This window comes from Ochlerotatus camptorhynchus, unplaced genomic scaffold, assembly GCF_037179485.1.
Source record: "Ochlerotatus camptorhynchus isolate MF236.1 unplaced genomic scaffold, CSIRO-AGI_Acam_v1.1 ptg000096l, whole genome shotgun sequence".
Lineage (NCBI taxonomy): Eukaryota > Metazoa > Arthropoda > Insecta > Diptera > Culicidae > Ochlerotatus > Ochlerotatus camptorhynchus.
In genome coordinates, this window is record NW_027040586.1 from 1,713,156 (window position 1) to 1,729,484 (window position 16,329).

The following is a 16,329-nucleotide window of genomic DNA, read 5'->3' on the forward strand; positions in this document are numbered from 1 at the left end:
TATGAGCATGTTTGATCCAGAGCTTTTGAAAAAAGTCGCACATCGTTTTCACGGGTTTTCCGACATGTGCAGCCACATCCGGCATAATATTCACATTTATGGCACTGGAGTACCTTCTCATAAACGCAGTTGAATTTTGATGATCGGCCTCCACTTGTTTTTGACCAGTGTGACAAGAGATCACGCTTAACAATTTCAACTTAAATTGAATCAAGATAAAAAAAAAAATCATTAGCACTTGTTGTGATCTAACGATGAATTGAAAAATTTAAAAGAAATTAAGCCCTACCAGATAATGCCATTTTACTTCAAAGTCCTGCTCTAGTAGGCTCGTAGCTTCCTCTGCTGTCCGGTTTCTTTGGCAGAATTAGTCTCTCTCTCTCTCATTCGCTTGGCTTCCGCAGTTCTTCTATCTTACATTGTTTCATATACTTTTACAATTCTCGATGAACATTTCAAATGGTCCTATCTGCTTTGCTTGATTCTCTTCATTGACTTTCTCTTTTGATAACCACTGCTATGCAAACAGATTTCGCACTAATTTTACAACATAGTTTGATGAAGGAGATTCTTATCTAGCATCCAAAACGTCAAATATAATAGGGAAAGGTTTTGCAGCTGGGTTATTTACGGAAGAGAAAGTCGATGAAGAGAATCGATCAATGCAGATATGACCTATTGAAATGTTTATCTAGATCTGCTTCACGCTTGATGAAAAACAGTGATAAGCACTATGGAAAAACACTTATCGACTCACAAGTATAGGATAAACGCTCCTATAGTTGCGGTACGTTAGAAGCGTTAGGTTCCTATAGTTGTGTATGGAGACTCCGTACACAACTATAGGAACCTAACGCTTATAACGTACCGCAACTATAGGAGCGTTTTTTTCGTTCTTTATGCTTCAGTTTTGCCTTCTGAAAAACTTTTGAAAAGAAAATGTGCCGTTCTTGAATATTATTAGTTCTGAGAAGTGGGACGTTTGTTAATGGAGCCGGTTACTATGGAAACAAATTTATTACGCGGTATAAAACACAGTATCCCCTTTCTGTTGACATGACTTCTATAAAGCCTATCAACGGGTGTTTGTTTTGATCACAACTCTCCAGCAGACGGTCGTGGACGGACAAATTTACCACCATTTGAAAGCTCTTTTAATATAGTTTTAGATGCATTTAATTTCATCTGCACCTTCTTGCACCTAAGAAAGATACCCAAGTCCAAAATATGTGGAAAATAAAAGAAAATTTATCAATAACTCATCCTATTAAAACGATGCAGGTATAGTATGTTCTAAAAACATGTGCATTTCAGTATAACAATCAACTTTGTTGAACGCAGTGAATACCTAAAATTAAAGAAAATATGTGTTTTGATGAAAAACGTGTTTTTGGGGGTCCGTCCTCAAACAACGCTCTCTATCTCGAATTGTGTGAAATTTACGACTTTTATGTCTTCAGCAAACGAAAAGTACGAATTACCCATAAACGTAATGATCCATAGAACGTTAAAAAATGAACCATATATTAATTAAATTGATCCATAGAAAATCAAGTTTGCGCACTAAAAATATAGGAATGCTCCACAAAAAGGGGATTGAATCAACAATATTATGCTCAGTAAGCTAAATTGGGCACTACTAAGCCACCGAGCTCCTTCCATCACATTCATTTTATCCATCACGACTAACGATCGCTAAATCCTGGCAACATCAAGCTATTCAAATGGAATCGAGTTTTCCCGGATGTCATTCATATTTGTTTTCCAGTTTTATATAAGCAACAAAATTGGATAAAGCATCGTTGATTTCAATAATAGATGTTGCTTGAAAAAAGTTAAGTCATTTTTTTAAGACAGAAAACCGGAAAACACCTCAATTGAATAACAATCAGAACTATGAAAATGGATTATTCTCCAAGATTACATTAGATTGTCAAATTATATTCCATTATTAAGATATTTTTTTGGAATTTGAAATGTATTTTGAACACTACACTGACTGTTATACAGTGATACAATAAACTCAGAAATTCTTATGATTAGAAAAAAATATGACTCTTCTGAAACACAATTCCGTATGCGCGGAATCCCAGACAAAGATTTTTTTTTAAATAACGAGAGAAAATTTTCAAGATGTTGAGGCAAGTCTAGTTTTTCATATTACTAAGATTTCCAAAATTTCAAACTTTAAAAAATATATAACAAAAATCTAAAACTTCCGATAGCAAAAAAAAACATTATTCTTGGACTAAAACTAAATTTAAGGATTTTAAAACTTTATATAGGGGAAATGGATGTGATTTCGGCCTTAATGCCCCTTATTTGGGCCCATACAATCGACTAAATTTTCAATAGTATCCAAAAATATCCATTAGTACCATCCCAATGACGCGTTCATCTAGATAAAATTGATAAATAGCAGATTTTTAGCGATGGGCCAATCTTAGATCCATAGGCCAACATTAGAGCCATTTCCCCTAATAAACTTTTGTTGGCTGAAAATCTCCTTAATAAAGATTAAAAAATAATGACAAATAACTTTTGAAGAAATGTCTACAGAATTTTGATCAGACTGCCAGGAATAATGCCGATTTTATTGAAAAAGTGTCAAATTGTATAGATTTTCGTCCAATCGAAAAATTTGGGCAATTATCAAGCGGCGAAGTGTGGCAAAACAATCAAAACACCATCTAATTTGGAGAATTGGTGGAAAAAGATGGCAGATAAGGTTGACAGAACTACCAACCGGTGGAAACTAACGATTTTAAATTGACTCACTGCTTGAAAGGCCTATTGGTCCCAAGTTCATCTATAAGCGTACCCCATTTTAGCCGAAATTTTAGTACTACACTATGTTTGTTTTGATTCGCGATGAAAATTTGACAGATAATAAGAGGGGTTTGTGGATTTTCCTTGTTTCGAGGAGTGCATCGATTAGCTTGGGACCGAAGATAGTACCAGGAGTACACTTGGCTATGATCACAATGTACTTCGTAGGTATGGCTAAAGATCGCGTATAACCCTTGTTTATCCTCGTAAGAGGGTTTTTTTTTTTTCCTCTGTTCGGGACCTAACACTACTGCGACCAGTAAATTGATCTATTGTAGTATATCCCGTGTCCTTAGTTTAGTGCATGTCGTATTACTCCATCACTATTGAGAAATGATGAAGCATTCGATTTTTTTACAGTTGCCACTCTTGCATTTATCGCAAGGATCCGAGTCTAATTGAAAGGTCCCGCTATTTATACCCTTCGGAGTGTTGAAACACCCTCCAAAGGCGCGCCCCTTTGTCAGTCAAAATTGGATTCCTTAGTAACAAAATTAAGGTATGACACCGATAATGACCATGCATCATAACCCCTAGTCTTAACCACTTCAAACTAGGGAACAACGAATAGAAGATTAGGAATCACATAGATGAAGACAACTAACTCATTTTTTCTTGTTTCAAGATCATCCTCGGTAGACAAAGCCGAGTCTTGTCACTATCAACAAGGCATAAAAAGTAACAAGGACTAAGATGTGTTCCTTGGATTACTGAAAAATCCTGTTCCCCTAGTTTGAAGTAGTCGGGACTAGGAATCGGTGGTAGATCTTACATCCCGTAACGTACCACGAAAAGGTGATCTACCCACGTTACGGGGCACTCGTAAGAGTGTGTTCAAACTTTTGTTTGCTTTAGGCGTGTTTTGGCTACTAAAGGGTGATACGGTCAAAATTTGGTCAAGGGAAAACGCGTGTAAATCGGTGAAATCGTTTATTTAAAAAATCAAATTAAATTTCTTTTTCAAGTTCAATTAGTATATATAGTAATAGTAATATAGTAATTCAGGAAAAATACTCAGTTAGGCTTCCGCTTTTCCAAATCCGAATTGCCGGGCCTTACGCTTGACCCCTGCCATCAGATTTTGTACAGCCACCTTGTCCACCTTCTTCGCCGCAGAAAGCCAGTTTGCCTTGAACTGCTGCTCGCCCTTAGCAGTTTTTTTGGTCTTCTTTAGGTTCCGCTTGACAATAGCCCAGTATTTCTCAATTGGGCGGAGCTCTGGCGTGTTGGGAGGGTTCTTGTCCTTGGGAACCACCTGCACGTTGTTGGCGGCGTACCACTCCATGGCCTTTTTACCGTAATGGCAAGATGCCAAATCCGGCCAAAACAGTACGGAACAACCGTGTTTCTTCAGGAAAGGCAGCAGACGTTTATTCAAACACTCTTTCACGTAAATTTCTTGGTTGACAGGGACTGTGCTATGAAAATGCTGCTTTTCAAGCCACAGGTACAGATGGCTTGCCAAACCAGATATTTCTTTGCGAACTTTGACAGTTTCATGTGCTTGAAAACATCTGCTACCTTTCCCCTTCCTTTTGCCGTATAAAACTCCTGTCCCGGAAGCTGCTTGTAGTCGGCTTTGACGTAGGTTTCGTCGTCCATTACCACGCAGTCAAACTTCGTCAGCATCGTCGTGTACAGCCTCCGGGATCACGCTTTGGCCGTCGTATTTTGTTTATCATCGCGATTTGGAGTCACTACCTTCTTGTAAGTCGATAGTCCGGCTCGTTTTTTGGCTCGATGCACGGTTGTAGACGATACACCCAGCTTATTTGCGGCATCTCGGAGAGAGAGGTTAGGGTTTCGCTTGAAACTACCGGCAACTCTCTTTGTCGTCTCAGCGGCTTCCGGTTTTCAATTTCCCCCCGATCCAGACTTCCTGGCTGTCGACAAACGTTCCCCAAACACTTTAATTACATTTGTAACGGTTGATTTGGCAACTTTTAGCGATTTTGCCAACTTTGCGTGCGAGTAGCTCGGATTTTCGCGATGAGCGAGCAAAATTTTGATACGCTGCTCTTCTTGCTTGGACGGCATTTTGACAACTGAAGAGTGAATTCCAAAATCAAAATAGGAGCAACATTCTACACACACACACCTTCAAAATGAGGGGTGTTCAGGTTTTTTAAATGCAAAATTGAAAGAAATACGTCAAGTTGATATTGACCAAATTTTGACCGTATCACCCTTTATTTATGACAAATATCTTTAAAGCACTATTGAAATAAAACAACTGGTTAATGTTATCTAAACTTTACCTCAAGAGCTCAAGAAACATATTCCATATTCATTTCCTGTATATTCAAGAGATTTGCATCAATATACATTTTTCAATTTAGGCCCAATGTCACCTCTTCTTACGGGGTACAACGAAGGATCAGAGCAGAATGTTCTGCGAGAGAAAATTTTCACATTTCGCCCTGTCTTTTCTCTCGGTTATTCTTGCCTGTCGCAATTGGTATGGACTTCGATGGGATATCCACAGGACTTTATCGAGATGTCCATATAATTTTGAAAGAAGTCCCAGTACTGCTGTGGGATGTCAATACGTATTAACCCCATTAATGCAATAGTATGGGATTTATAGGAACGCTTCATTGCAGGTAGAAGTGCAATCCCGAGCAGGAGAGAATAACTAATGAATACCTAATTCTGACCTGATACCAAAATTTTTTATTGAGCAGCATGACATAAGAGGTAAAATACCAAATAATAATACCAAAAAATTGCATGCAAAATACTTTGTAAATAACTAAAATTGATATTTGGATACCAAAAGAATACCTATGTGGTATTGTTTTGGTATTACGTTATCATAATTTGGTATTAGAATGGTATTATGGGAACATTTTTTTTTTTGTATTATTTTTTGGTATTTTACCTCTTATGTCAGACTCATCCATACCAATTTAAAGTATCGAGATATTCATTCCTGCTCGGGATTACATTCTATTCAATTCCATGAGTCCGACATCAAGCACATCCGCATCACCAGATCCGGTCATTTTGAAGATGCATCTCTGTCATTATCCTTCTGTTGAACTGGCTCGTATAAAGGGACCCCAGGTAGATGGGTGGCCTACCGATCGGTCAACTGTAAGGCCTTGTTCATAGAGAAAATTTGATTCGAGGCTTTATTAAAAACTTGCTCGAGGATGTTGCTCCTAGGGTCGGGAAGAATTTGGCATTTGGCAATTCAATCCATCATTGATCAGGTTACGCCTTCGTTTCTGTACATCTTCAAGGAATCAGCTCTTCATCTATCTGGAATCTGGTGGACAATTTGCTTGAATACCGCACAAGATTTATGGCTACTTCCTCTTTCACCTCCCGATCCGTTAGCGTTCTAATGAGAATGAAGGGAAGCTGAAGCCAAATTCATGGAATATTGACACCAGGCACGTTCGGCACAGCGCTTGGCACTGCTTTTAGCACAGCTCAACCAATCGGCACTGATTTAGGTTTGCGGAGTTGAATACCCCTTCAGTTTTTATGTTGTTTAAATGCATCCAAAACATCCGATTGGCAACAAACGACAAAACTGACTAATGGAATAATTTAAAGCGATAATTATTCCGCAAAGAAAGTGAAATTTTATTCAGAATGCGCCACCTTCATGCCGATAACGATACTAATGTAATCGATATTTCCTGTACCGATTTCTTCCGAAATCATCTCATCAAATAAGCCGGGGATCTCGGCTATCATAAATATCACGGTTGTCAATTTTTGCCGAAAATCTCAGTTAAAAATAATTGATTGCTCGGCAAAAGCATGCCGGTAAAAAAAACTGAATCTCGGTATTTTCATTTTTATTTTTATTGCTTGGATTGAATAAAACGAAGAAAAAATTGCAATGTGAAAAATAGCTACAAAATAAAGAAACACTGTAATGGGATTATCCTTCTGTATAATTATTCAAAAGCCATAAACCATAACCATAAATCACAGGAAGTTGATAAACTTGTTGCTGGTAAAGCTCATTAGTTCAATTTTAAAACAAGTTGAAGAAAAAAGTCAAAGAATAGCTTGTCAGACGGCATGCATGCATGTATACTGTAAACGTCTTATAGAGAAGCAGAAACCCCTGCAGTACATCCGCGTTATTCCTAATAACGTGGCACTCCCGTTCCTCGAACTCCTTACGTCCTCCTTTCGCACTTGATCTAGACCTTAATCCATTATTCTGCGATTTAAAGCCGTTTTCGATTGAAAAGATACAGATTCGTTTTTTCGCTTCTGATCATCTGAAAAATGGCGTGTGGGAAAAAGTGACAGCTGTATTACCGATATTCGGTAATGGATGAGGTCAATACCGAAATCTCAGTAAACGCGATTGCTGAGTTCGGTATTATCTCTATTTACTGATGAGCTCAGTGAATTACTTTGCCGAATTTCAGTCGAGCTCGAAAAAATCCGTGTTCAATCGCGTAAAGCCTAGTATACAGATCGAAGCGAAACGAAAATTGAAGCACGCGAAAAATCATGAAATTTCGCTAGCGAAAAAGGTTGTGAAAAAATGTTTGTGGAACATTTTCCAGTTTCCTTTTTTCGCAGTTTACAGTTCATGTGAAACGAAATCGATCAGTTTACACCTCCGGTGAAGTGAAAATTTGACAGATACGCTCTCCCGAAACGTCAACTTTTCGCTTAGCTTAGCTTAGCTTAGCTTAGATCTCTATACAGGCCTTAACACGTTAAAACGTCATTACTTTTAAGTTGCGTATCGGGAGAATTATCTAGCACACACTAAGTTTGAATTGCCTAATCTCGGTAATTCTGGCACCGCCGAGCAGCTTGGCAATATCTTTTACTGAAATCTCAGCAAAACATTACTTTTGCTCACTGAGATTCAGCGAAACAGTTTCCGTGATTCAGCAATCAAACATTTCTTTTGCTGAGATCTCGGCAATAGCTGCTTGGCGGTGCTGGAATTATAGAGATTTGACAATCCATACTATGCGTGCACGTCTCCTTTCGTGGAGCCCTTTTCTAGGACCACCGAAATCATCTTAGCAATTAACAGTTCATTTTATTCACTTGACTTTGCTTCACGTCACTTGATAAAAGCAAAATGGCGAATGTACACTCTTAAATTGTTTACCGAGATGAGCACCACCGAGCAGCTACTAGGCATTTTATTTTGCTGGATCTCATTAAAAAACTTGCCGAGATTCAGCTAAGTAATGGGATTTTTTTCGAGATCTCAGCTAACAATCAAGACATCGGATGACTTAAGTAACATCGAAAAATGCTCGGTAAATTATTTTGATCGGAAGGTGCTTACACACTTATTTTTTTTTTTTTTGCCGAATCTTGGTAATTTCTGTCAAGATTTGCACAGTTCTCGCGTTACTTTTCAAAAGGTCCGAAGTAACAAATGTAAACAAATCGAGTTAAGCGATACAAGCTATTGCTCTTCTATCGTTGTATGTTATGCAAACATACCCATCCAAATATACATTCATTTATTTAAGATAATCATAGGTCAAAAATTGTCCAATGTACAGTTTGAAATGATGGGTACATGATTCGGTCATTCAGACTGCCTAACATGGTTGGTGCTCATTTTCTAAAGGCGAATCTAAGTACTCTCCTCTGAAATCTGTGAAAGGGAATCTAGTATGATGTAGAACAAAACGTCCAATGTAACACTCATTGGTCTATTTGAAAAGTGACGCAAGAGTTATCTGTTTTACTGAGATCTTAGCAAATATTGCCGTTTTGTCACCGACAAACCGACATGAAAGTTAACCTTAACTCTTGATCGAGAATCCATAACGGTGGATTCAAATGTGCAGCAATCCCATCTGTCAAAACCATAGAAATTTGTTATCTAGATAAAAATAATTCGCCCGGAATAGATTAGACACGAACCAACTCATACATTTTGTATGCGTGTTCGTGGCAAGGATACACATTGTTCGCGAACACGGCGGCAGATGTCAGTTTTGTGCTTTGATCAAAAATGTGATGGTACTTTGTATGGTCATTCATGTCGGTTTGTCGGTGGTTTGGTTGTGATTCCGGTTTTCCATCTGAGGCTGATTTTTCCCCGAAAGATTGTGAAGTTCCAGACGGTATCAGGTATACTTATAAAAATGTAAATCGGGTGCAGTCGTTCCGACACAAAAATACATGCAATTGCAGCTTCTGCTGGAAAAAGTAAGATTATATTGAGATCCCACACAGCAAAAAGATGTAATATCGATCAATGTAATTTAAGCTGATGTATGAAATAATGATGTAATAGCTAAAAGTAGATACAATATTACATCAATGGATGTAATTTTGTTCGCAAAATCGATGTACATCATACAATGTTATATTACACAGCCGATGGATTGACCTGATTGCAGCAGTTTGGATGTAATATTCAACAACCTTTTTTGTCTGTGCAAGGATGACCCCGGCGTACAATTAGAGTTTTTCACCAAAACATACAGATTTATTGCTCTTTTTTCATGATTTTATCTATAGTATTCTAATGGATTACAATTACTAATACGCGAGTGATTGCCAGCTGCGTTTTGTAATTTTATCCCAGGTAGTTTAATAGAAGTTTATATACTATATTATAGAACTTCATGGAAATGTATGGATCTTCGCAGAATTTCATGAAAGCACCTGCGTCATTTACAAAGATCTTCAAATATTCTATGATCTCCTTGAAGTCCGATTGTTATTTTTTCAAGACTTTAGGTTGATCAGGTATTATTCTAAAGATCTTCAACTATCCAAAAATTAAATCACGTTTTTTAGATGCTTTCTCATGACACCAGGTTGCTCAGCAATTATTCTAAAGACCCTCAGGTTATCAGAAATCCCCATGATAACTTCAGGATACTCTTTCAAGACTTCGAGTTGATCAGGATCATTCTGAAAATATCCAATAATCCAATCACATCTCTCATTATATATTATATTCTCTCATATCATAACAGGCACAACACTTCAAATCACATCTCCCAGATATTCTTTCATGATACCAGGTGACTTAAAAAAAATCTAAAAGTCTTCAGGTGATCAGACTCACACGTCTCTCATATATTCACCCTCGATACCAGGGTGCTAAGAAATAATTTCAAAGACCATCAGGTGATCAGAGATCTTCACAAAATAATTTCCACCATCATCAAATCGCACTTCAGATAGTACTTTTTATACATATTGCGACAGAAGAATCGTCCGGGACCTCTTCAAACTCATTACCTGACGGTGGATTACGTTGTTATAATCATCTTGCACCAAAAAAACATGTTCTTGAATCAGAATCACCGTCTCCGTTCGTGATAAAATCATCTGGAGGGGAACTAATTAGCCTAATGATCATTCTTGTATGAAATTGGTTCCAAACGTAAACAAACCATGTAGGTTTCTTATGGCTTCCCACGTCAAAGGACAAAACTGACCGCGTAACGAAAAGTGGTCAGGTTTCAACCACTTACAACTCTTTCAATAGCGGATGGATTTTAATTCTAAACAAGCCAATTAATTTGAAATTTTTCAACAAATCTGCCAAAATAAACACTTTATCAATTTTCAATAGGTAACTAATGAATATTACACAAATGTCCAACTGTTGCAATGGTGACAAAAATTATCGACGATTGTCTGCAAAAAGCGCTTTCCCTAACACAGATATCAACATCGAATTCCATCCGGTCTTGCCGAACGGTACTTATTCAATTCAGTTTTGACGAAATCAGAAATCAATTGATATTTTCCGCTCTCATGCGCTCGCAATATTGGATATTGGAACAAAATATCATGCTTGATATTGATTTAACAAGCTCCTTTGATATTGCGAGACCATTCACAACGTGCAAAAATCAAGCTGAGAGTTGATCGTTTTCTTAGAAAGAGAAAGCATAGTTTGCTAACTCTTTTCAATCTTCACCGATGGCAGACGCAAAGGGACTGCTGCAAGCCGTTATGAAAGTTTCGGTTGCATTCGGGTGTAAAGCAAAAATCATTAAACTCAATCTCACCACAGTTTTATGAGATTTGCAGTTGGTGAGTTTTGTTAGCTTGATATTCCGAGCTGCAATATCACAGCTTGCCAAATCAACCACAGTTGTTTGCTTGTTGATTTTTGTCTACGAAAATCAAGCGTGATCTTGGGCGTTGGTGAGATTTTATTTTTTAATATTTTCCCAACACTAATTCAATTACCGTGTGTGGTTAGGTCCGGTCGGTCGTCATCAGCAGCAGTCGCAGCAGTGTTTTCGGCGCGTGGCGTTGAACATTGTTCTCCAATACACAACAAAAGGCTGCCCGTAAGCAGTGAGCTGCAGCCCATATGAGCGTCCATTCACCGAAGAAGGAGAAAGAAGCCGCACCGCTACTGATCGGATTCAGTAGCTCTTCGTGAGTCACTGTGGGCCCTCTATGCCAAACGCGTTATCCTCGTTCCAAACAACATACAGCTCACCAGCTTCATCTGTGTTGAAAACCCTAATAGCTCAGCTCTACTCAAGCATCACAACAAAACGGTCCTTTTCAGGACCACCATAAATTATTGTTGTTTAAGAGTAAATTTTCATTGAACGATTTTTGCTTTTTGATAATGTACCCAACAACCAAACGTTTGTGGTCAAATGCGTAACACTATTGAAGCAAAAAAAATGCAAAAAAAAAATTGAAAATTGAACCACATGAACTTGTCTATTCCAGAGTGATTTGAGATTTGGGCGTAATTGCTTTTGTAAACAAACACGTCAATCACCGTTTTTTCGTTTTTAAAACCTCAATCTCGTAAACAAGCTATGCCAAATGAAAGAGCAATAGTTCCTTCACCTCATAGTGCTATTAGTTTTTGAAATTGAGCTTTCATTTGCGAGAAATCGGCAATTAACGCGTTTTTTTTTACAAATGCAATTACGGCCAAATCTCAAATCACTCAGGAATTAACAAGAAACACTTCGAATTAAGGTAAGGTTTTCTCCAGGATGTTTGAAAAATGCAAAAAAAATCTCGAATTGATATGATTGATCACGATTATCCCGCGATTGGAAGATTTTAGCAAGAAATTTCTCTAATCAATTTTTGCTTATTTATTATGTATTTAATAAACCAAAAATTCCGTGCACTGTATACACGAAAATGCGTAATTTTGTCATAAAAAAACGAGGCGTTCCGTGATGGGAAAAAGTGGTTGCCCTAACACAGTCGCTGAATATTGATACCGAGCACGTCAAATCTACTGTCGTGTCTTGAATACAACATCGTACTTTTTTACGTTTGGAACCAGTTATACGAAGCAAAAGGTTATACATTCCACCCCTGAAAATCACCGACGCAAACAAACTTTGCACTCGCACACATATGTAGGGATAAATACCAAACACCCTTTAAAAGTGTGCGTTGCCCTGAACGTGTTGCAGTTTGAAACAATTTTGAAAATCAGCGTTGCGAACGACCTAATATTTTTTTGACGTAGGACTACGTCTGTAATGTCTATATGGGGGTACACTTTGTGAAAACCAAAACTGGAATATGTAACAAAATTATGAAAGATATTGAACGTTAACAACTCAGCTGCCCCTTGACCAATTTCGATAATTTTATTACCAATCGATCAGAAATAATTGTACGCATCTGTCAATTTAAGACTTTGCCATTTTTCAAAATGTCACATTAAAAAATTGCACGAAAGTGCAACTGTTGCTATGATAATTAAAATTATCACCGATTGCCTGCGAAAAGCGATTTTCCAAACACAGATTTCAAAGTTGAATTCCATCCGGTCTCACCAAACGGTGTTTATTCAATCACCGCGTGGTGAGTGGTGGTGTTCTCCAGTTCAAAACGAAAGGCTCCCCGCAAGCAGCTAGCTATAAGGGCTGGCCTCAACCGCTGATCGGATTCAGTTCCAATCACCGTGTGTGGTGGTGTCCGGTCGTCGGCATCAGCTGCTGCAGCCGCACTGCTTTTGGCGTGTGACGTTGAACATTGTTCTCCCGTACACAACGAAAGGCAGTGAGCTGTAGGCCACATGAGCATCCATAGAAGGAGGAAGAAACCGCGCTGCTATTGATCGGAATCAGTAGCTCTTCGTGAGTTGCTGTGGGCCATCTATGTCAAGCGCGTCATACTAAAGAGTATAAACATAGAAAACCCCACTCAAAATCCTATTCCTGCACAAAACGCAAGCTCCTGCTGCAGTTAAAAAATAAGATTTATTATATAAGACCACGTAGTCCTACGTCACCATTGCGTACAACCCCATAGGGTTTGTCCCTAGAAGTTTTTATTTTAACAGACTGTGTAGAAAAAATTAGCCCAAATTATCAATGCAGCCAACTTATTAACGAAAGAGAGAGTCGATGAAGAGAATCGATCAATGTAGATTGGCCTATTTGAAAACTGACGCAAGATGTGTTACTTTCGACGTCATGAAAATTTGCTCTTGATTTATCACATGCACGGGAGAAATCTGAATATAGAAAATCGTGTGTAAAGGATTTTTAAGATCAAATTTACATTTAAATCAAATCAGCATTATGTGAATATCCAGATTTCACAATTGTAACTGACCCGAACCTGATTCCGTATACAAATCAATTACAGCCACACTCTTCATGCGTGTGTATCATTTTATCACTCTGCATCACTATCGCACGGCACAATCTCACACAACCCGAGGTAGTTGGCAGAATATACAAATATAATTAATCGATCCATTAGGAACAAAAAACCCTCTGCTGGGGATCCGGTTATCTAGGCATATACTGGTGTCACGCTGTAAATAAACAATTTATATGACATCTGTTTAACTCAATTACCGAGCAAGTGATTGTTTAACATTTTAATAAACACGGTAAATTGATTCATTATGCATTCACCAGACATAATCAAAGAATCGAGCTCAAATGTAGTCGAATGTGTTACCAGCTTTGTTGAGTAGACGCAACAATAGTGCTGACAATGAATATTTCGTTGATTAAAATACTACGAGTAATTAAGTGTATTTAAATGTTCCTTTTATTTTCCGCTTCATCCACAGTTATCATCAGTATGTGCTGGCTGGCTGGTTCCATCATCGGATTCCTGCCACTGTTTGGCTGGCACGAAACACCCCAAGTTGACACCTGCCTATTCATTAAAGTTATGGATTATGATTATTTAGTATTTCTGTATTTTGCGACAATCATCACGCCGGCACTCATCATGCTGGCATTCTACGCACACATCTATCGAGTAATAGTTAAGCAAGTTAGTATTGTGTTTTAAAAAACTCTAAATAGTACCCAGATTGATGCATCTTCTTATTTTAGCTTCGCCAAATCGTAACGATGAACCCGTCCGGTGGGCTTTCGTCCGAAAGTCGTCGATCCTCTGAAAGCAGCCGCATCCGGATATCGACCATGAAAACAGGCCGCTGCAAATCCAACGGGCACGGTGGCACGATGCTGCGAGTTTTGGGTGCCGCCCAGAAGCGCGAGGTCAAAGCCACCCAGAACCTTTCCATCATTGTGCTGTTCTTCATGATCTGCTGGATCCCGCTGTACACAATCAACTGCATTGTGGCCTTCTGTCGCGACTGTCAAATCCCTCCCTTCCTTATGCTATTCTGCATAATCCTGTCCCATCTGAATTCGGCCGTAAACCCACTGCTGTACGCTTACCATCTCAAGGACTTCCGGGCAGCCTTAAGGAATCTCATTCTCAGCATGCTCGGGTACGATGTGACCACCCAGGAGCTCAACTATCGGGCTTCTCTGGCCAGCCAGCAGCAACAGATTGCACAACGACATTCCATCATGGACAAGAGGTTTTCATTGCAACCCAAAGTCTACATCGGTAAGGGTACGAACATTGAGATGAGTGTGTGCTAAGTTTTTAATTTTCAACTATTCTAGACGAACATATGAAAAGGGTCAATCGTCCAAATGAAAAGAATGATAATGAAGGATGATTTCTCATGAATCACCCACGCAAATAAACAACACCATCTGGTAGAGCAAACTTCTTCTTCTACCCAGATGTTGCTATTGGTTAACGTATTAATTGGTGATCCAAGTCATTGCTTACATTTGGCACATTGACCTTTTTCAAATGTTTGTCTCGAATTATGGTTTCTTTTTTGTTTGAACTACCTTTAGAAGATACACGAACCGAGACTGACTTCATATGATATGAAACTGCTATACCGTGAGGTTAAGCGAAAACATGTTCCCTAAGTAAGCGCAAGAATTAATTTTATTTGTAGGGTTAAGAGGACATATCTAATCTAATCTAATCTAACACCAACACAGCCAGTTCTTGAAAGCATCCTGGAAAATGATATATCTACATACATCATTTTTCTTGTCTATTTGATATATGTTTCACATCGAAGATGCGTCACACATATCAAAACGGCCAGGCCTACAGTGCAGTATTTAAGGGGCAAGATGATTCAGAAAACATCGGGCCTGTTTAAATAGAAGATTTAAACACGATGCTTCAGAATCCAATAAATGAATGAAACGTGGACATCTCGTACCGTACGTTCCGATTTTGGTAATCATATGATTGATTGGTCGTTGGAAGCATCAAAACTAGAAAGGTTAAGTGATGCTCCATTTTCTTCTGACGGTTGGGGCATGCGCACTAACTCTTGTCCTAGCCTTTTATGACTTATGGCTATAGCGCCATTACTCGCTTTTTGAAAAGAGAAAAGGGAAAGAAAAATGAGAAGGACAAAGGGGAAAGGATTATGTGAAATCTATGAACATAAACAATATTTTTGATTTGAAATATACAATATAGAAATTCATAACGGCGGTGGTCACTACCCGATTCTTGTCACTATTATCAAGTCAATTCGGAATATGCTCTTCACCATGCAAATTTGAAAATCACTTATGCAGTTTGACAAAAATTTAAAAATCAGTTAAATTACTCATTTGATCTAGTGACCCCTTGGGCCTAGTTACATTCGGTTTAATAGCGCCTGTTGATATCTGGCTATGTGTAACTTGTCTACGCCCTTGCGATCAGGCTATGTCGCCAATTCTCCTCAATGGTGGTTCTTCACATCTCCTGGTATCCCACTTAATCCTCCGGAAGAAATGATTTCCTGAATGTAAGCATTCCGCATTTTCAGCAGTTTAAGCCAATTATGTAGATCCAGGACAGGGACCTCCCAGGTGTAGCAGCTTGCTAGTCTACCAAAGGCTGCAACATATGCTGTTTCCTCGTTTTCATTAACTCGATGTGTCCTAGGAAGCCATACAAAATAATATACTTCTGAATTCCTTTGATACAGGGTTATTTGACCATGTTGAATTGGAATTTGATTAGTACGCTAGCAGAATCACTTCTTTCTGGGATCATTCAATGGTGTCAATCCACTCTGCACCCACGATAATGGAGTCACCGTGCTGTGGCAATGATGGCGATTATCTCTAATCCAAGCCAACCGGATTTGGAAGCGCTGGGTAAGCGAGTACTTGCATGAGCATCAGCATGAGTATGATTAACCGCCCACGGCTGCTGCTCTGTTATCGCCAA

The 16,329-nt window shown here is 38.6% G+C and overlaps 1 protein-coding gene across 4 annotated transcripts in view; it reads left to right on the forward strand.

Annotated features, from left to right (window-relative positions):
• Positions 1-16,329, forward strand: part of AdoR (Adenosine receptor) — a 165,726-nt gene that overhangs the window by 137,820 nt on the left and 11,577 nt on the right. For 3 of the 4 annotated variants that reach the window (XM_065218984.1, XM_065218985.1, XM_065218986.1), the window contains 2 exons: positions 13,838-14,046; positions 14,109-14,640. In XM_065218984.1, coding sequence (XP_065075056.1) covers positions 13,838-14,046; positions 14,109-14,640 — 741 coding nt within the window. The remainder of the gene's footprint in view (positions 1-13,837; positions 14,047-14,108; positions 14,641-16,329) is intronic. The other variant, XM_065218987.1, reaches the window with a different exon arrangement.